This window comes from Podarcis raffonei, chromosome 10 (assembly GCF_027172205.1).
Source record: "Podarcis raffonei isolate rPodRaf1 chromosome 10, rPodRaf1.pri, whole genome shotgun sequence".
NCBI lineage: Eukaryota > Metazoa > Chordata > Lepidosauria > Squamata > Lacertidae > Podarcis > Podarcis raffonei.
The window spans coordinates 17268415-17289463 of record NC_070611.1 but is presented as its reverse complement, the minus strand read 5'-3'; the positions used below and the strand labels follow the sequence as shown (position 1 = coordinate 17289463).

The 21049-nt window shown below is 42.0% G+C and overlaps 1 protein-coding gene across 4 annotated transcripts in view; it reads left to right on the top strand.

The window, feature by feature from the left end:
• The window catches only part of PLXNB2 (plexin B2), a 349645-nt gene that overhangs the window by 240823 nt on the left and 87773 nt on the right, over positions 1-21049 (top strand). For all 4 annotated transcript variants that reach the window (XM_053406823.1, XM_053406826.1, XM_053406825.1 and 1 more), the window contains 5 exons: positions 231-413; positions 1972-2094; positions 7856-7956; positions 13687-13813; positions 20436-20586. In XM_053406823.1, the coding sequence (XP_053262798.1) occupies positions 231-413; positions 1972-2094; positions 7856-7956; positions 13687-13813; positions 20436-20586 (685 nt within the window). The remainder of the gene's footprint in view (positions 1-230; positions 414-1971; positions 2095-7855; positions 7957-13686; positions 13814-20435; positions 20587-21049) is intronic.

The window sequence follows — 21049 nt, the reverse complement described above, 5'->3', positions numbered from 1 at the left end:
ACCTGAGGTCTCATCCCCCACCTGTGGGACCTTCAGCTAGCAAGGATGGGGGAGATCTGCACCAGCAGTGATGTAAGCTGAGCAGAGAGGTGTCTCCATCCAGTCAAACCCCCTCTACACATAGTGTGGCATAAAAGAGGGGGGTGGGTTGGATTTCATCCCTAGTTTCAAAGTTCAGAGTTTATCACCCGTCTGACTGTTCTGTTTCTGTTTCTTGCTTCATTTCTTAGAATTCAAGCCAAGCCTTTCCATGTGGTTCTGAACATTTACCATACCCTCTGGGAAGCAGAGAGGGAATTACTACAGAACCTTTATTGAAGAAGAAGGGTATAGACTTAACTGCAGTGACCTTTGCCGTAGAGAACACGCATACAGTAGCATTTGTTGGGACATCAGATGGCAGAATCCTGAAGGTAACCTCAGTGTCTTAAATGCTTTCTTCTTGTTGTTGTTTAAAAAAGAAGCGTGGCCTATTTTTGCAATATAAGAAAGCTATGGCCAGAATGAATCTGCCATAGATATAAGGTTTACCCGGTATGTTGCTTGACTTTTAAATGAAACAAACTTTCAATAAAGCATTTCATGAAGTAAATTCGATAAGCATATTCAAACAATTTGTTTATATGTATTGTGGCAAAAGTGACATATTGAACCCCAGAATTAAAAATAATCATAAAAAATAACCATTCCTGAACACCATGAAATCAAAATATGTGAGCATATTTCAACCCAAAATCAATAAAACCATGTTCAAATACAGTGGTACCCCGGTTTACATACTTAATCTGTTCCTGAAGTTCTTCCTTAAACCGAATCTGTTCTTAAACCGAGGTGCACTTTCCCTAATGAGGCCTTCACTACCGGTGCCCTTCCACCGTTCGGTTTCTGTTTGTAGACCGAGGTAAAGTCCGCAAACCGGAACACTACTTCCAGTTTTGCAGAGTTCGTAAACTGAACCGTTTGTAAGCAGGACAGTTCTTAAACCAAGGTACCACTGTATGTCCTTCTCAAAGCTGTACCTGTGTTTGCATTAAAATTCAAATAAACATAAACCCATTAGCCTGGCAGAAACGTGGAACGCCTCCCATTTGTTGGAGTTGTTATTTAGTATAGAGTTAGGGCAACCAAAGTCTTCATTTAATCAAAGCCTGCTAGAGTTCTTCCTCATACTAATGTATCTTTTTTGTCCCATTCCCAACAGATAACTATAGCCATTGACGATGAGCTATATTACTGCTCTTCCTTGTCTCCTTGTATGACCAGTTCACTGCTGTGTTTGAAATGAGAAAGCTGTGGTTTGTGCAAACTACATTTGGCCTACAGACTAAAACTGGGAACCCACTTTGAATGATGTTTCCAGTTACGACTTGCAGGCAAATGATTTGTGCATACCAGAGCTTGATAGAACAGCAAACTCTACTAGCCTGCCAGGAGCAAGGAAGTCAAGGAGCATATTGGAGCACTTGTAAGAAACAGAGCTCATGAGCAGAACGCTTAGACCCAATGGCAAAGCAAGTTAATTTCATTAAGCAAATGAAAAAGTAAGAGGGGTTAGAATATGACCAGGCTAACAGCAAGGTCTCTTGAGTATAAACCCTTAATAGATATCCCTAATACAGAATAAGGATCAGAAATTATGAATTAATATATTGAGTGTAATTTTGAAACTTGTTTGACTCTTGTGGGCCCTTCCAGATGTACGGTTGTATGATTCTATGATCTCAATCATAACACATGGGGGGAAAATGGCATAGAGCTTTGCCCAGATAGAAACTGATAATTTCGCCAGAATAGAGCAAGATTTTGAAAAGGCAGTGATGTTTTAGAAGAGCAGTGCTCCTTTCTTGCAGCTCAACAATTATTTCTTGGAGTGGTTTTGTTTTAAAATGAAAATGTCTAAATGTGTTTCAACTTAAATACGTTTTTTATTTACTGAAATAGCTAAGATAATGTAGTTAATCTGTATTCCAGGTGTTTCTGTCGAATCCTGAAAAGGAATATGCTGGAGTCCTTGTTGAAAAAAACAAGCCTATCCAGAAAGATCTCGCCCTAGATGCTCTCCAAGAGAACTTGTATGTGATGACTGCAAGAGAGGTACAAAATGCTTGGACACAACAATGAAACTTTAAAGATCGTGTTTAATTTGAACATGTTTATCAGGGCATATCTGCAGGGTGAGCTGGACCTACAGCTGTGTTGCTAAACGGAAATCACAAGAAATATGCAGGAATAGTTCCTTGAGGCATACAAAATCAGAAGTTAACCAGCGTTCCCAGAGCTGCCACTCTGCACATGCCCCAAGACAATGTGATCTCTTTATTTTCATTCAGCAGGCAACTGTGCAGACCCATTACAAGTGCACAGAGAAAGCAACCTTTAGCACAGCTTCCTTCATGGAAAGCAAATGGCTCGTCCTCATTAGATAGAGATGTGAAGGAACTCTGGGTGTAGAGCAGCAGCTAATTATGCACTTGGCCCAAAGCAAAAAGCCCCAGGAGATCTCCTGGTGTAATGTGTAGTTCGGCTTGGCCTTAGCCCAAGTCCAGCATGCAAACTATTGGACCACATGGCCTATCATTGGTAATTCTGGTGATTTGAAAGCTGGTTGTCGTGAGCTTCCTGGGACCAGAGTTATGGCACCAAGAACTCAGCAGTGTAATATATATATATATATATATATATATATATATATATATATAACCAGCAAGTAATGTCTGCATGAAGAGGATTTTTCAGGGACAAATAGGGAAATGGAAAGCAAATAGGTATTGCACAGAGAAACTGTTAGATGCTCCCTGGTTCCTTTTCTATCGCTTCCATTTATGTTTTGCTAAATTAGCCTGCAGCAGCTCTCTTTTAAATTTCTTTCCTCAATATCGTATGTGCATGTATGAGATTTGTATGCCACCCCGTACCGTAGCATGTTCTCCGGGCAGCTTGCAATAAATAAGTCAAAGCAGTGGCAATACAAATCAAAACACAAAACCATTCAAAAAATATTTTTTTAAAAAGTGTCAGTAAAATAGAACAGAATTTGCTGCCTCCCCAAAATTAAGAGAGGTTTTTTTAAAAAGCAAAAACAAAACCAAAAAAAAAAACAGCAGAGGATGAAATTTACTTCAGCTTATTTAAAAGGCCTGGGTGAACAAAGGCCTGACACCAAAAAGATCACAAAGAGGGTGACAGGCAAACCTCGTTGGGAAGGCTGTTCTATAACTGAGGTGCCACCACTGAAAAGACACTGGTGGTGGCCTGCCTCAGTTAATTTAGTAGAGGCACTGGGGACTGGGGTTTAAATAGGAACAAATGACAGAAGGTAGTCTTTCAGGTAACCTTGTCCCAAACTATTTAGAGCTTTAAAGGTTAAAAACAGCCATTTTAATTTGTCCCTGAAATGGGCTGGGAGCCAGTACAACTGACAGGAGCATTGTTGTAATATGGTCAAACCACCCAGTGCCTGTTAATAATCTTGCATCCCAGTTATAGACCAACTAAGGTTTCCAGGGTGTTTTAAAGACAGCCCCAAATACACAAGACAACAATAGTATTGTGTAGAGGTTGGGAAATTCCTCTCTTGCATAGTCTCTTTTGTTTTATGTGGCACATAAGCAGATGCAGAAGCTCTGAGGGCTAGTAGTATTCCCTTTCAAAAATAGAACAGCACAAAGTAGTCATTATTCCTGCTAGCTTTGTGGCTCAGGGTCTGTTCCTCCATCTTCTGCTCAGCAAATTCAAAGCGTCATTAAGAATCGTCTACAGGTGCTTGTTTGGGCAATAGGCATGATTAGTATAATCAACACTGTGAAAGGATTCTCTTCAAGATTTTTTAAAAAAGCAAGAAGAGTAGATTTAAATTTAATTTGTAGTTCTCTAATGACTTACAATTTAGTGCTAGGATTATTGAGTGATTTTTTGCACATGACTATGAGTGTTTTGCCAGCCTATATCTGGGCCTGTTCACATGTTTCACTGACCATTGTAATCCATGAGGTGTGATATTTGGAATCCCTTTTATCCAGAGTTCATTGTATATTACAGGAAATTTCAGTGTCCCTTTAACCTTAACTACTTGGGGGAACCAATGAACCCACATTTGGGTTCAAAGATAATAACATTTCTGCATGCAGGAACCCAGAGTTAAGACAGAAGGCAGAATTGAGATTCAATATGACCTTAACAGATTGGAGAACTGGGCCCAAACTAGCAGAATGAATTTCAGTAGTGACAAGTGTAAGGTTCTGCACTTAGGCAGGAAAAACCAGCTGCATGAATATAAGATGTGGGACTCCTGGCTTACCAGTAGTACATGTTAAAGAGATATAAGGGTCTTTGTGGACCCCAAGCTTGACTTGAGTAAACAGTGTGATGCAGCAGCAAAAAAAGGGAATGCTATTCTTGGCCGCATTGACAGAAGTATACTGTCCCGATCAAGGGAAGTAATAGTCCTCCTCTATTCTGCTTTGGTCAGAGCACTCCTGGAGTCCTGTGTCCAGTTCTGGGCACCACCCTTTAAGAAGGATATTAACAAGCTGAAACGTGTGCAGAGGAGGGTGATTAGGATAATAAAGGGTTTAGAAAATCAAACCTTATGAGGAACGGTTGAAGGAGCTGGGCATGTTTAGTGTGAAAAGAGAAGACTAAGAGGAGATATGAAAGCCATCTTCCAATATCTAAAGGGTGTCACGTGGAGGGTGGGGCAAGCTTACTTTCTCCTGCTCCAGAAGCTAGGACCCAAACCAATGGATTCAAGTTACAAGAAAGCAGATTCCAAGGAAACATCAGGAAGAACTTTCTGACAGGAAGAGCTGTTAGACAGTGGAACAGACTCCCTCAGAAGGTGGTGGAGTCTCCTTCATTTGAGGCTTTTAAGCAGAGGTTGGATGGTCATCTGTCGTGTATGAGTTTGTTGAAATTCCTGTGTTGCATGGGGTTGGACTAAATGGCCCTTAGGATCCATTCCAACTCTACAATTCTGTGATTTTATGAATAATTACCTGCTCCACTGGGGCATAGGAGAGAAGAAGGAACAAGTTCTCTGAGTTTCACCATGACCTGGAGCTGTGTGGACATGCTTGAAACGTGAGCTAGATGTGAGTCTTGTGGCTGTGTGCTTCAAATATTGAGAGGTAGATTGTGGATCATTGGAGTCATGGCAGAGGGAGGGAGGTAAGCAAGCTTCCATAGATCACTTTAGAGCCCCGTCTTGTATAGTGTCCAAGGAAGCAACCCGAGTTATTTATAACATCCCCCAAATGGTTCAAAAGTAGTCAAAGGCTCCTTGCTGCCCAAAAGAAAATAGCAGAGAAAAGGCAAGGGGAAGTGATAGTAAAGGAAAGGAGCTCTCTGGTGTTGGAGCAATCTGTTGTCATGGTTGTCCCACAGGGATCAAACCAACAACTGTGGAACAACCAGATTGAGGAAGACTAAAGACATGCAATGGTTGGAATAAGCGTCCCTCTAGGGGAAAGAGGAAGGCGAAGGAAGACAAAAGGTGACTTATGTTCAGTAGAAGGGATTGCTATAGTGAGACTGATGCCACAGGCCAAGGCAGATTTTCTGGAAGATAAATGACAATACAAGTGGCGTTTGGGAATATACGTGAGAATTGTGACCCAATAAAAGCCATATTGTATCTGGAACATAGGTATAACAGGAATGCCCCTCATGAAGAGCAGAGATAGATGAGCTTAACCTTTTGATATGATAAGAGAGAGAACAGTCCAAACAGAAAGAGGAAAGAAACTTCAGGTGCTACAAAACAAGGTTTATTTAGTGCCCAATGTGTTTCAGAGAAAATATTTTCACAAGGATACTGTAAAGTTGCAAATGCCACATAGAACAGAAAGAATGACTGGTACAGAATCAATACTGAGTGAGATACATTAAGTTTCTTTGTGTAAGTATATTGCAAGCATTCAAAGCAATACTGCTACAACTTGTTTGTTTGAACAAAACCAAGTTAGAAACAAACCCCTGAAAATGAAACAAGCCCAAATTCACTTGTGGGTTGGGGGAGTTTGGAGTTGGTTTCATTTTCATTTCTACCAGTTATCCTTCTCTTATTTCTGTTTTTGAGCTCTCGTACTGCCCCTGAGAGAGAAAATTTCACCAAAATCCCATTAGAGTCTAAACACTGTTTTGAGGCACCTGAATTTACCTCCATCCTCTCTCTCTCACTTTGGCCTGCTAGTGGTACTACCCAGTTTTGTTGTTGCTTTTTTAAAGTTATCGTTGGAACAATGCCAATTACAAGAAAAGGAAGCATCTACCTCGTCAGGGCTAATTAATGACTGAATAGAGACATTTGCTTGTGTTAGCAGTTGGCAACTGGCTTCTATCTTAAATTAGGCACTGGCAAAAATCCAGAGTTCTTGCACCTCTCAATCCTATGAGGCTTTCAGTGACAGCAGGCAACCAATGCTAAAGTTTCCTTCATCTCTACACTTGGAAAAATCCCACACTCATTGCACCGTCACCTGTAGAGTGAACCTAAAGGAACCAAAAGGCTTAGAGACATGTGAACTGACCACCTTGGTAACAGAAAGCCATCTCATTGATATTTAATTGCTTTATGAATGTATCCCCAATGAAGCAAAACAAATGAAATTCTAGACACAATCCCTTGGGGATAAAATTGCCCTGAAACTTCCAGGTGTTTAGCGTCACGGACCACATCTAATATCAACAGGTAGATTCAAATCTGAGCATGTATAACATGCTTTGAATGTCCTATTTAAAATATTTCTGTGCTTTTAGATAACTGTTTGGTATAGTTAGAAATACTATTCCTTGAGGAATATGCAAACATGGCATCATAGTAACTTTTGAAACTTTTTTGGTGATGAAAAAAATTAAAAGGTAAAGGACCCCTGGATGGTTACGTCTAGTCAAAGGTGACTATGGGGTTGTGGCGCTCATCTCGCTTTCAGGCTGAGGGAGCCGGCGTTTGTCCACAGACAGCTTTCCGGATCATGTGGCCAGCAGGACTAAACCGCTTCTGGCGCAACTGAACACCATGACTGAAACCAGAGTAATAATCAGTGTTAGAAACTGAGATATGAAAGCTAGGAGCTAAACAGCACCTTAAACCTAGGTTATAGGTGCAACAGTGGAATGTCTAGGCACCCTTTTTTATAACAAGAATACAAAGCTGAAAATGAATGAACTGCAGCTAAAATATTATGTTTTCACATGGTCTAGTCGTTGTCCCCCCACTGGCCACCCCGCTAATATTCTTAAGAGGGTCTCTTCTCCAGTCTTCAGAGAGTAGCTGCAAGTGGGGAGGCAGAAAAAAGGGTCCTCCTTTCCTTCCACTCTGCAGTTTTAATCTGAAATCTTAGGCGCAGGACTGCGCCCAGAGCTCAGAAACTGCTCACACTAATGAAATTCCCTGTTGCAAAATGCACCTAGAACAATGGGAGCTTCGAACACTGGTAATAATGAGTAGTGTGCATTTAGGTGTGTGGTGTGCGTATGTGCTTAGTTTGGCAAATTTTAGCTTTGGAGTTGGGGGTTTGTATCCGGAAAACAGCAGAGGGAAAAGGATTAAAGCACACTACCTCAGCATCACTCTTACAGAGTGCACACACAGCTGTTTTGAATTTATTTGTTTTTGGGTTTTTTAATGCTATATTTTTTTAGGAGAGGTTCTCAGTGGCCTCAAGTGGTTTGTCCCCAAACATGACCTTAAGTTTACTGCAAATATTGATGATGCAAACAAATTCCTGTGAGCTCAGGACAAATTGTGAATTGGCTAGGAGTACAAAAATATGAAAAGCGTATTAGAGTTATATAAGCTATTCATAACCAAAGCACTTTCCCGTAATTTATTATTAGATGTATCTACTCTTATTAGGTGTTCCGCTTGCCTGTCCAAGAATGTACGAGTTACTCAACCTGTGACCTGTGCATTCAAGCCCGGGATCCGTATTGCGGCTGGTGTGTAACAGAGGGAAAGTAAGTATTCCATGCTACAGGGATATATTGTATTATGCATGTTATTTCTTTTCAGAATATCATGTATGCTGAATGATTTCTTCAAAGCATTTGTACCAGAACTGGGGAAAACTCTTCATCACAAATTACCACAGTGTAAACATATAATGAGCAGCAGGGAGGAAGCTAATTTGCATATTTTGTCTGTATAGCTTGTATATAATTTGCATGAAAATGGTGGTTGCCAAGCCACAGCTGGTGAATATCTAGCATTTATCTGGTGATAGTCTTATTCTAGTATTTTAACTCTAAACATTCCTTAATACAGTCCCTCCAGCTGAAAAACAGCACTTGGGAATCTTTGGATAGTGGAGGGAAGAGAACCATACTGAATTTCAATTTTGCTTTTAGGTTTCTGATGTTTTAAGGGTACAAAGTTTTTGTCTGCTACCGAGAGACATGCTGGAATTTATTATATTCAGGGTGTTGTGGCAAAAAGTTGCCTTCCATTTCTACCAAACACACATTGACTATGGATGAGGTAGATTTTCCATTTCCTTTTTCACGATATACACCTTCAAGTCAGTTGAGATTCCTGGTAGTGATTGTTTCCTACCAGGGTGTCAGAACTTTATTGACACACTAAACATACAAATTTTGAAGACAGAGAAAAAGAAAAGAACAAAAAACACAGCGCTCTTGTTTGCTTAGCCCTCCGTGCTCCCAAGCTGGAAGCTATGAGAGGTCAAAATAAACCAAGATAAAAGCCAAAATCTTCAGTGTTTTAACAGGAAATCTCCTCATAACGTTGAAGATTTCTCTAAAACACTTTCTGCTGCTGCAACACACCGAGATAGCAAAATTAAATTGTGTTGGTCTGTCATAGCTTTTCTTCAGAACCACAACACATGGGAATGGTCCAAATCGGACCATTGTTCCATGTAGCTCAGATTGGCTGTGGTTTCTCCTGCAATTCCAGCAGGAGCCATTCATGAACTTAAGTTAGTCACGTCCATCACCTTTATTATTATTGTTGTTGTTGTTGTTTCTTTAAAAAACCATACTGAAAATAAACAACTTAGAATAAAAAATAAAAAGTGGGAACGTGAAAAAAGCTGGGGGAAGAAATGTTTTCCAAATCACTATAAGGATTAACAATTACAATTCCATATACTCTGGCTTCTGGAAGTAAATTCCTAGATATTGAAATTTGTAGACTTGTTCAATTGGCTTCTCCTCGAGTTCCCACCTATACAATTTACAACTCCTGGAAAAAAATAGGACTTTAGATTTGGAATGGTTAATAGTAAGTAAATTTGTTTGGCAATATAACGCGAAGATCTTAAAGGCCCTCCTCAAACCGATTCTTGAATATGAGAGGATCACCGCATCGTCAGCGTACAATAGTAAGGGGCAGCGATAGTCTGCAAGCCTGGGTGCGTGAATGGTGGTTTGGGCCTCAACTAGGGGAGTTCTCATGTCACTAATATAGAGGTTAAAGAGATAGGGGGCAAGGATGCACCCTTGTCGTACCCCCTTATTTATTGGTACAGAGTTTGTGAGATCGCCCTCAGGTGTTAACCTCACCCTAGCGGCCGTCCCTTCATGTAATTTGATCATAAGCCACAACAGCCTTTTATCTATGCCCCACTTTGCCAATTTTTCCCATAGCAGCTCTCTAGAGATACTGTCAAAAGCCGCCTTCAGGTCTATAAAAGCGGCACATAGAAGACCATGAGTGGGGGAAGAATACTTCCGCGCCAAATGATATAGAATTATTGCATGGTCGATAGAAGCACGATTTGGTCTAAACCCAGCCTGTTCATGGCGAAGATTGGAATCTTCGGCCCATTGGGTTAGTCTGGTTAGCAGGAAGCGAGTATATACTCTGGCTTCTCTTCAGATTGGTATAACTCTTTTGCCTTTTACATCCATTGTGTTCATTGTCTACTCCAGGTTGGGCTGAGATTGGATGCAACTCAGCGATACATTATTCTTGCTGCTATTGGGAGTATGTTTTGGGATTTTATTGTTACATGGGAAATTTTATTCCCTATTTATTGAGGTGTTTTAATTACCGGTAGCTGATTGTTTATAACAGTTTACATTTTGTTATATTTCTGCAACTGGAAGAGCGACTTACATAAATAATTTGATGTTGTCAGCCACCTTGACCGTGACTTAAACTATGCAAAGGCATCGTGCAAATAAAAGATGCTGATGAGCTGAAAAGAGATCAAGCTCGATACATGGATTTCCAAATTTGTGCCCTTCCTTTTCCTTTTATTAATGCTTTTAATTGCTTATTTTGAGCGACAGGACTTCTCGTGTCTCTTACGAGGTGAGAACATAGACAGCTGATTGAACTTGAAATCTTTTGCAAAGTATTATTTGGGGAAACATCGCCACCTGTGACTGTTCTTTTTGTTCTGAAATTGAGAAGTTGAAATTGAAAGTGAGTTGTTTTTCTTCTGAAATTAAATTATAGGCCCTCACCTGGGCCTATCATTGAACACACTGGCGTAACCGTTATACCTCCGAAGTAGGCTTAGCATTTTCTGAAGGAAAGCTTTTGCATGGCTAGAGGCTTATTTTTAAATAAGTAAGGGGTGGTGAGATGGCTCTAAGTCAGTCTCCTCTGCTTCAAACTTCCAGGTTAATTAACCCCATGGCAGAACCATGTGGGATTTTGTGATATGAAGTGCATGCTACTGGCATACAAGGTTTACTTAATTATAGGAAAAAGGAGATAGGTTTCAGGAATCCTACTTCCACTGCAAACATCTTAACTGCAGCAGTAAAATTGCCTCAAAGCTTATCATGAAGCCAAACGAAGAATAACCCCTCTTTATATACATACTTGAAATGCAGAGGAAACCACAAAATTTAATTTGAATGAGAGGCTGACTACCTATGAATGCATATTGCCGGGTTGGAGGAATCTCAGCTTTTCTCTCAGACTTCTCATAGTGACTCCTGACCTCATTATTAAAGACTTTCAAAGGTCTTTGTCAGCAAACAGCCAGTTTTGATCACATACACTTACAGACAATTAAGTCTCCAAGTGTCTAAAGAGGGAGCATTGCACGCTCGGGGGGCAATCAAATGCTGGCTGGCTTTGGGCTGGGTGGGGGTGGATAGAGACTAGAAATCTATGGGAAATGGAATGGAGTGTCCTAGAATAGGGCGTGATTGGAATCGTGAACAGGTACAAGCCATACTGCAGAAATTTGTTGCAGGTCCACATGTCAGAATGAGAGTCTCTAAGTCAGTCCAAAACCTTCTTCAGTGACACACACACATACACCCTACACACACACACACACACACACACACACACACACACAGAGTCTGGGCACTGGATTTAGAATTGGAATTGCTTTCCAGAAATCCACACCATGTGTTTATTTGTTTAAAAAAACAAAATAGAGTTATACCTCGGGTTACAGACGCTTCAGGTTGCGTTTTTTTGGGTTACAGACCGCCGAAACCCAGAAGTACCGGGACGGGTTACTTCCAGGTTTCAGCGGTCGCGCATGCGCAGAAGCGCTGAGTCGCAACCCACGCGTGCACAGACACACCACTGTGGGTTGCGAATGTGCATGGATCATGTTTGCAACCCGAGCGTCCACTGTAAACAAGCTCTATTTAAATCATTAAAAGGCAGCAGAAAAATATTGGAACCCAATGCAGATATCTATAATTTCAACAAGGGGGAAACGAGTTCAAGGATATTGGAGTTACAGAGAGCGGGCAAACAATAAAATAATAATTTCCCAGCTATTGTTGTCATACACAATATCTAGGCCTGGTGTCTTTGGGAGCTGCAATACCAGTCACAAAATGAAGGCTGCAGATCCACAGCAGATGATATATGTTTCATGAGGCACCAAATTCCTAGAGGTCCTAGGCCTTTCCAAGGACTGCAGCTGCCAATGATCCAATATTTGGCTCTTTACTCCAGTGGCGTAGCGTGGGGGGTGCAGGGGGGCCGGGCGCAACATCTGGGGGCGCGCGCTCGCACTCGCAGCTCTCTGCCCCTACCTGGCTCACTCACTCTCTCTCAGTGCTGTCACAGATTTCGCCCCGGGTGCTGACAACCCACGCTACGCCACTGCTTTACTCTCCCGCCGCCCCAAACAACTGAAAGGAAAAGGTTCTGAGTTCAGCACAGGCCTCCCAGTTGATCACCCACAAGCCGCCGAATTGCATTTTTTTGCTACTAAATTATCTGCTCTGGTTATGTTTTCTTTCAAATGCAATTTTGGGAATTTCAGTCAGCATGACTTTATTTTTATTTTATTTTTTCAAAGTTAGGGCTCACCTGTACCATACTGTAAGCAATAGTTGTATTGATGGAGAAAGCATGTAGTTATAGAACTCATGAGTTGTAGGAACTCCTTTAGACGATACTGTTAGGATATTTCCGTTCCACCTTAAAAGGGAGCAGGCTTTGTGAGTCACAGAGTCTGCGTATTTCCTGTTCACAGGATGTTTATGTTTTCAGTTGCTTTCGTTTCCTTGTTGTTGCCTAAGCATACCGATGCAGGCGGTCATGTTTTCCTTTGTTCTGATCAACGCTGAATAAACTTGGAAAAATGCTCTCCTGCTGTGCATCTTTCGCTGTGTGAATTCTGCTGATAGAGTGTGCACCAGCCTAAGAATGTGGCAATGTTTTCTGAGGCTTCGTGTCGCTAAATGCAGATACTGCGTGTCTATGGGAGATCGATGGATCGTCCGGCAGCCGGCTTGGGGGTTATCTCCCTGGCAGTATCCCAACAGATACCTGGTTCAGATTGCCAGCATTTCCAGATAGGAATTGTAAATACTCTTCTATGAAACCCTGAGAACCACTGTTGGTTAGCAGAGGCAATATTGTGTAAGTTTAGTATAGGCAAATACTGAGCTGCTAGTTTTTCATTGACACAAAACGATGCATTTGATGAAATCGGCTCTAGCCGTAGAAGCTTGGGGCCACAACAGATCTGTCAGTCTTTTAAGATGTCGGAAGACTCCTTGTTGTTATCCATTGTTATGCAGTTTGTTTGCTGCACTTGCCCTTCATGATATTTTACATTTCAGGAAGGCATGTCAGTAAAATATTTAGCCATCCAGAGACCGCAATAGGTATCTCTCTACAATTCTGCTTGGCACCTCTGCATCTCCTGGATTCAGTATAATGATGGAGAGAACCTGAAAGTGGTTTCATATTTCAAGAATTTTCCTTGAGTTCACTTTCCCAGCAGCAGTAGGGAATAGTCAGTCTTATAGCCAAGGATGTATGTTTTCATTTGTGACTCAAGCATGAGCTGACAGAGCTAAGCCTCAGGCTGAGACTAAAGACCTGGTGACAAATTTGCAGTGTGTTAAGGAATAAGCAAAACACTCCAAATTTCCACATTCTGTAGGCACAATATTGTTCCTTAACAGCTAAACTACTTTTCTGTTAACATGTTGCTTGAATACTAGGTTAGGGTCCCCCCCTCCCCACTTTGTGTACAGTTCATTGAATTTAAGATAAATATTTGAACGTTTGTTGTTGTAATTTGAAAATCCTAACAGGTAATTATCCTGTCATAAAGAATAATAAGTAAACAGAATAGAAGAAAAGAAATATTAAGCACACATTCTATGCCACCTTTCCACCGCCAGTGCTTATGCATTTGAATGCTTTTGTATTTTGGGTTAATGAGTGCGGATTTTTAAAATGTAATTACTTCGGACAACTTTAAATTTTGTTATTTATTCCAGATGCACGAGGAAAAAAGACTGTGCAAGATCAGCTCAGGAAAACCACTGGCTCTGGAGCCCAGATGGCATTTGCCTGAATATTACAAGTGCTTACCCTCAAAATATGAGCCGGGGAGCCACAGGCAATGTAAGTGCAACAGGATTGTGTGTGTGTGTGTGTGTGTGAGAGAGAGAGAGAGAGAGAGAGAGAGAGAGAGAGAGAGAGAGAGAATCCAGATCATAGTGCATTGTGTGGGGGGGGGGAGGGAATTGTCCTTGCATATAATTATTTGTGCATTTGTTTTGCAATGTTCTAAAGCAGCGCTTCCCAATTAGGGGTCTGGGAATCCCTGGGGGTCCGCGGAACACACCCAAGGGGTCCGCAGCACCACTCCTTGCCAGGGACTTACTCATCTAGTTAATTGCACAGTGAAAGCCTTCCACGGATCATCCAGCCTCTGCTCACAACCAGCGCCTACTTGAAGGCAGGGGGAAAACTTGTGAAAGAGTTGCAGTGGCGTAGCGTGGGTTGTCAGCACCCGGGGCAAGGCAAGTAATTTGCGCCCCCTAACCCATGGATTTGCGCCCCCTAACCCGTGGATTTGCCCTAACCTCAGATGTTGCGCCCGGTGCGGCCGGCCCCCCCTGCACCCCCCACGCTACACCACTGAAAAGTTGCTGGATGGCAGTGAACTGGCATTGGGCACAAACCTCTGGCACAGTTCCTTAGGGCTATTGCAGTTGGAGGGGAGAGGGGGGAAAGAGTGCAAACAGCTCACATGCTTACCATTTTTAAAAAAAATATAAGGGATCCCTTCCCCTTGCTGTCTACTTTTTAACTGAGAATAACTTCTAATTGTTTTCAAGGACTATCAAGTTTAGAGGACTCTCCCACTGCTCGTAGGTAGGGTTCCAGTGAACCTTGCCTTATGAGTTTGAGATTCATGTCTCATCTTGGAAGTTCAACAGGAGAAATGGCTAAGCAGATTGTCACTATGCTTCACACAACAGCTCACCCTCTGGTGATTTAGTTTAGTGCTCGGGCTGGGCGATACTTCGTTTTCAACACTGTGATATATCAGCAGCTAAATGCAGGTATATGGAATTTATCTCAGCTGCTTCTTCCAAGATACATGGCACAGCCCTACACAGAAAGCGAGTTCTAATGCCTCTCAGGTTCAAAGACAAGCTTGAAGACACAAAAGTTTTAAAAACCATATTGTCAGAAAAGCACTATTAAATGTCTGGGTCAGATATAAAGATTTGCTGGAAAATAAAACTCCTAGGTGGTTGTCGCCAATGGAAGCTAAGGCAGTTAAAAAGTTAAATATGGAGTCGAAATGGCCAAGATATTGGGAAATTTTGGAAAGGGAAGGGGACAAACTGAGATTGCAGAGTTTCGAGAAACTAAAAGGGAAGGTGAGAGATTGGTTGCATTATCACCAAATAAATGAAGTATTTAAATTGGACAGTAAAATTGGTTTCCAGGTGGAAAAATCAAAATTGGAGACTGAATTGTTAGAATCCAGTACTAAGAATTTGTCAAAAATGTATAATCTTCTGCTGAAATGGAATACACAAGATGAAACGGTTAAATCAGCTATGATTAAATGGGCTCAGGACATTGGTCATAATATTTTGTTTGCTGATTGGGAAAAGTTGTGGACCACCGGGATGAAATTTACGGCATGTAATGCCCTAAGAGAGAATATTATGAAAATGATCTATAGGTGGTACATAACCCCAGTCAAGCTTGCAAAGATTTACCATTTGCCTGACAATAAATGTTGGAAATGTAAGGAAAAGGAAGGTACATTCTTTCACCTCTGGTGGACGTGCCCGAAGATTAAGGCATTCTGGGAAATGATCTATAATGAACTGAAAAAGGTATTTAAATATACTTTCCCCAAGAAACCAGAGGCCTTTCTCTTGGGTATTGTCGGCCAGGGGGTGTCAAAGATAGACATAACTTTCTTTATGTACGCCACAACAGCAGCTAGAATACTCATTGCGAAGTACTGGAAGACGCAAGATTTACCCACACTGGAAGAATGGCAGATGAAGGTGATGGACTACATGGGCTTGGCAGAAATGACGAGCAGAATCCGAAACCAGGGAAAAGAAGCGGCGGAAGAAGAATGGAAAAAGTTTAAGGACTATTTAAAGAAATATTACAAAATCAATGACAGTTAGAATGATGTTGGACTAAAGTAAATGGTTACTATCAGTAATGGTTAAGACAAGGAGAACAAAGATGATTAGCTTAAATTTACAGTAAAATAAGGGAAGATTTGCTGAACAATTGATTAGAATTTGGAATACAGAAACGGGAGGCATGAGGAAGTCAAAGAAGAAAGGTTTAAGAAATTAGGACATGAAATGGTACTTGTTTTTTGTTTTGTTTTTTGTTTTTTGTTTGTTTATGTTTGTTTTGTATGTATGAATATAAAAATTGCTTAATAAAAATATTATTAAAAAAAAAAAAGACAAGCTTGAAGAGCATGGGGCTTCGCAGAACTACTCAGCTGGGGCGTGGAAGAGGCCTCTCGCCCCCCAGCTGAACAGCTCTGATGCCTCAGAAGGCATCCTGCCCCCCAGCTAAATGGTCTGATTCAGCATGATGTCACTCCCTTTGCTCCTAACACGATAAAACTTGTTATTCTCCTGGTCCACAAGACTCCCAAGGTACACAGTGAATTACTTCACACAGGGCTGGGAAACTTTTACGGCTGCATGGGCCAGATCTTTTTCAGGATCGACCTCGTGCTCCAAATTTTGACAGCTGGCCAGGACCACACACCTGTCAATCACATAACATTATGACATCTCATGTCAAATAATGACATCTCCTACCTGTCAGAGATGCATGGCTGTCCCTTTTCAAACTCCCAGTCCTGGAGGGGAATGCAAGGAGACTCAAAGGCATCAAAACAGCCCCCATGCTCCGAGTGCTCCTCCCCCCCCAGCAAAATAGGTGCTGGTACTCACCAAGAAGGGACGCGGGTGGCGCTGTGGGTTAAACCACAGAGCCTAGGACTTGCCGATCAGAAGGTCGGCACCTCAAATCCCTGCAATGGGGTGAGCTCCCATTGCTCGGTCCCTGCTCCTGCCAACCTAGTAGTTCGAATGCACGTCAAAAGTGCAAGTAGATAAATAGGTACCACTCCAGCGGGAAGGTAAACGGTGTTTCTGTGCGCTGCTCTGGTTCGCCAGAAGCGGCTTAGTCATGCTGGCCACATGACCCAGAAGCTGTACGCCGGCTCCCTCGGCCAGTAAAGCGAGATGAGCATCGCAGCCCCAGAGTCGGCCACGACTGGACCTAATGGTCTGGGGTCCCTTTACCTTTACCTTACTCGCCAAGAAGTTGTTACAGTACGTGCCACACTTTTTAACAACAACAAAAAGAGGTTCCAGTACTGCGTACCTTTGAGTAAGTAAAGGTAAAGATACCCCTGCCCGTACGGGCCAGTCTTGCCAGACTCTGGGGTCAGCGCTGTCCGCAGACACTTCCGGGTCACGTGGCCAGCGTGACATCGCTGCTCTGGCGAGCCAGAGCCGCACACGGAAACGCCATTTACCTTCCCGCTAGAAAGCGGTCCCTATTTATCTACTTGCACCCGGGGGTGCTTTCGAACTGCTAGGTTGGCAGGCGCTGGGACTGAGCAGCGGGAGCGCACCCCGCCACGGGGATTCGAACCGCTGACCTTTCGATCGGCAAGCCCTAGGCGCTGAGGCTTTTACCCACAGTGCCACCCGCGTCCCTTTGAGTACCCCCTGATAAAAAGCACCGCATGCTCCCATTTCAGCCTGAAATGGAAGGGCAATGGCTGTCTTAAGGCCTTTGTAAAGTGCCGTTTGAAGCATCCACACACACCCTTTTCTTTTAAGTAGCGTCAACTGATGTACCAGTGGGTATGATTTGGGCAGAGTGGCCTCGCAGTCCACTTCTGATCTGTGAGCCAGAGTTTCTACACCCCAATTTAAAAGAAGTAATGGAAGTTTCAGACCACCTAAATGTTATGTGTTTGTGTAAATGACAGAACAAGTGCACTGCTTTATAGAATAAAGAAAATGTTCTGCTTAGGGGGTGGGAAACAAAGGTGTGTTTTTTTTAATGATTTATTTTAGAACAAGAGGACACACACACAGCACTTTCTCACTCTGTCTATACAGCTAGATTCCCTTTTTCGTATGGTTCATTTATTCACTACAGGTATCTTACAGTTCCCAAAGGGAAAACTGTCTCAGTTGGGGGGAAAATAGGCCGTACAATTGCTAAAGTCACACAACAGCGGACAAAAGCAGAATGAAACATTAAAAAGAGAGAGCATGCAGACAGCTCGGTGTGTCCTCAAGCATCCGGTCAATTCAAGCAAATTTTTAACCCACCCTGTTTTCTCACCTTCGTTCCAGCTGCTTGTTTCCTTATATAACAGAAATAATCAAACACTTGAATGCTCAGTTGGCTATTTTCCCTGAGGCTCACGAAGCCACCAGACATCCCTCTTTGTCAGGAAACTTTTTATTTCTGTCCCCCAGCAGCCCAAAGCTCTACTTCATCTCTCCAATTGTGAATGAAGGTTTTTGGAGGAAAGTTTGTCTTTGTTGCCCTTTCAAAACAAGCGTCTTGATTCTTTCCAGGCTGACTTGTGACTCCTGCTGTGTCCTCCGGCTATTGTTGCAGTGTGGTTAACGTGCTTTAATTATGTTGGAAAAGTTTGAATAACTTCTGTGCTCAATAGATGTTGCATTTGTGCTTTCCAAAAGCCAAAACAAAACAAACCCTGCAGAACACACTCTTTTTTTCTAGCACATTTTAGGACAAGATGACAGAGTGTAATTCCATCTCTGCCAAGCTTTTCGCCAAGGGGAAAAGAAGGGTTTTCAGTTAAGGATGTAATACTTACTGGGGATATTTCTGTTTCTACTTCAATGAATCCCCCAGGCTTTCTTCCTGGTGGAATGCGACAGAATGACCAATGCACGCTATAGCTTCTTATGGAAGTCTGCACCGATCAAGAGTGCCGTGACACAAAATTTAAATGGTGTGCTTTTCAGTCCAACTTACAAAGAACAGCACAGCACAGTTTGCAGTATACACAGCTAGTTTGCAACATTTTTTGGGTGGGAGAACAAAATGCCTGCTTCCCCAAACCATAATAGTATTAAGATTATTATGTTTTTTAAAGTGACCTCCTTCAAAGATAGTTTTGTGCAAATGTCACCCTGCAGGTCCAACTTCCTGGTTAGGTAGCAGCAGCACCACAGCTACACCTGCAAGCCTGCCACTTGCCAGCTGGAACAGAAGTCAGGGTGCAGGCAAATTGTCATTTGATATCAGTTGTGCCAGCTTGGGATTTAGCAGATTCAAGACCAGATCCCTGGTTCCGAAATGACTTGCATCGGGCCTCACACACATACCTAGCCCAACAGAGAGGGTGTTTGGAGTCACTATCATTATCATGCATTTTAAACTAGTTTTGGTCTTGTTTTATGAGCAATCCTCCTTTGGAGGTACCAAAAGGACAGATCTACGTTCTGTGTTCTGATCTATGTTGCATTCTGCATTTTGAGGAATGACATTCTGAGGACTACAGAAGAGAACAGCAAATTAGGTGCCACAAATCTCCCAATATGTTTGGAATTACTGCATTTTTTGCTCTATAAGATGCACCAGACCACAAGATGCACCTAGTTTTTGGAGGAGGAAAACAAGAAAAAAAATATTCTGAATCTCAGAAGCCAAAGGAGCAAGAGGGATCACTGCGCAGTGAAAGCAGCAATTCCTCTTGCTGTTCTGGCTTCTGGGATAGCTGCACAACCTGCATTCACTCCATAAGACGCACACACATTTCCCCTTACTTTTTAGGAGGAAAAAGTGAGTCTTATAGAGCAAAAAATATGGTATTTTACTTTGGCTTTATGGAACAGCTGTCTCTCAAAATACTGATCTTGGCAAGGTGGAGTTTAAGAATATCAGAAGAAATACTCCTATATAGTCTTGTAGGATGTTAGTTCTGGTTCCGTTTTCTTAATAACCTAATAAGGAAAGTAATTTGATTTCATAACTATACTTTAAAATAAATAAATGACTTTATCTCAATTAGAAATATTCCTTTTTTGTTTCTGTGTTATCCAGATCGGGGATGCATAAGTGTTGTGCATTGTTAAATGGTTATATTGCTAAAAACTGAATAAAAATTATAAAAAATAGATTACTTTAAAATACTATTCTGCTGTGTGTGTGTGTGTGTGTTCTAAAGTGATCTATAGTGCCTAGTTACATCAGGCAATGTACGTAGTGCTTGCCTAAAGCCATTTTGTCACTCCTTTTGAATGTAGCCCTGATTTCTGTGTTGCCATCCTCTGGCTTGAGGCTTGAACATAAAAAGCTGTGTTTCACAGTCAGACCTTTCTGGTACTGTCTATTCTGGTGGGAGCTCTCCAGGGTCTTTTGCAATCATGCTACTTTTTTTCAACTTGAGATGCTAAGCACTACCCTTGAACTATGGCCCCTTAATTACAATAAGGTTGTTAAGAATCCTAGTTATCAGCGAAGAGGACATTATTGTAATATTAAAACATGTGGCACTAGTAAGCTTTCTTCGGGGGTTTTTTCCACCAGTGCAACACATTTGCTTCCATTCCTTTTTCCTCTTCCTTGCTGCTACTGTCCCTGTTACCCTTCCTCTCTGCCTCCTCCATGTGGGAATCTACGGTTTTTTCTTATTTGTTGCTTTCTGACAACCTCTTTTTGCTTGCATTTTCAGGTAGAATTGACTCTCAGCCCTTTCCCAGTTTTAAATGGAGATGACCAGCTTTGGTGTCATTTTGGGGAAACAAGCCGTAAGGCGGACTTACAAGAAGGGACTATTACCTGCGAGCCTCCTGTTGAAATTCCTCCAACGACAAAAGGCCAAGGTAAATAAAAGACCAGGTCTTCACATTTAATATATATGCCTGTGCTTTCCAACTTTGAAGGTATCTACCGTATTTTTCGCTCCATAAGACACACTTTTTTCCTCCTAAAAAGTAAGGGGAAATGTCTGTGCGTCTTATGGAGCGAATGTGTGGTTGATCGCTGGCTCCCTTTCCAGCCCCGGCCCCTTGCCCAGGCCTCCATTGTTGAATGTTCTGCAAACGGAGCCTGTTTGTTTCCCCAGCGGCATGTGACTGGCTGATTAGATTATCTGTCTGGAAACTGTAGAAACGGCTCCCTTTCCTTTCCTAAAGAAGCTGCAGAACTGTGAGTTGAACCCCATAAAAACAGGATTTTTTCCCTTTGCAAAGTAAGCTCAACAACTTTGAGCTGATCCTCAAATAAACCGGGGCTTTTCCCCTTTGCAAAAGAAGCTGCACAACTGTGACCTGATCCCAAAAAAAG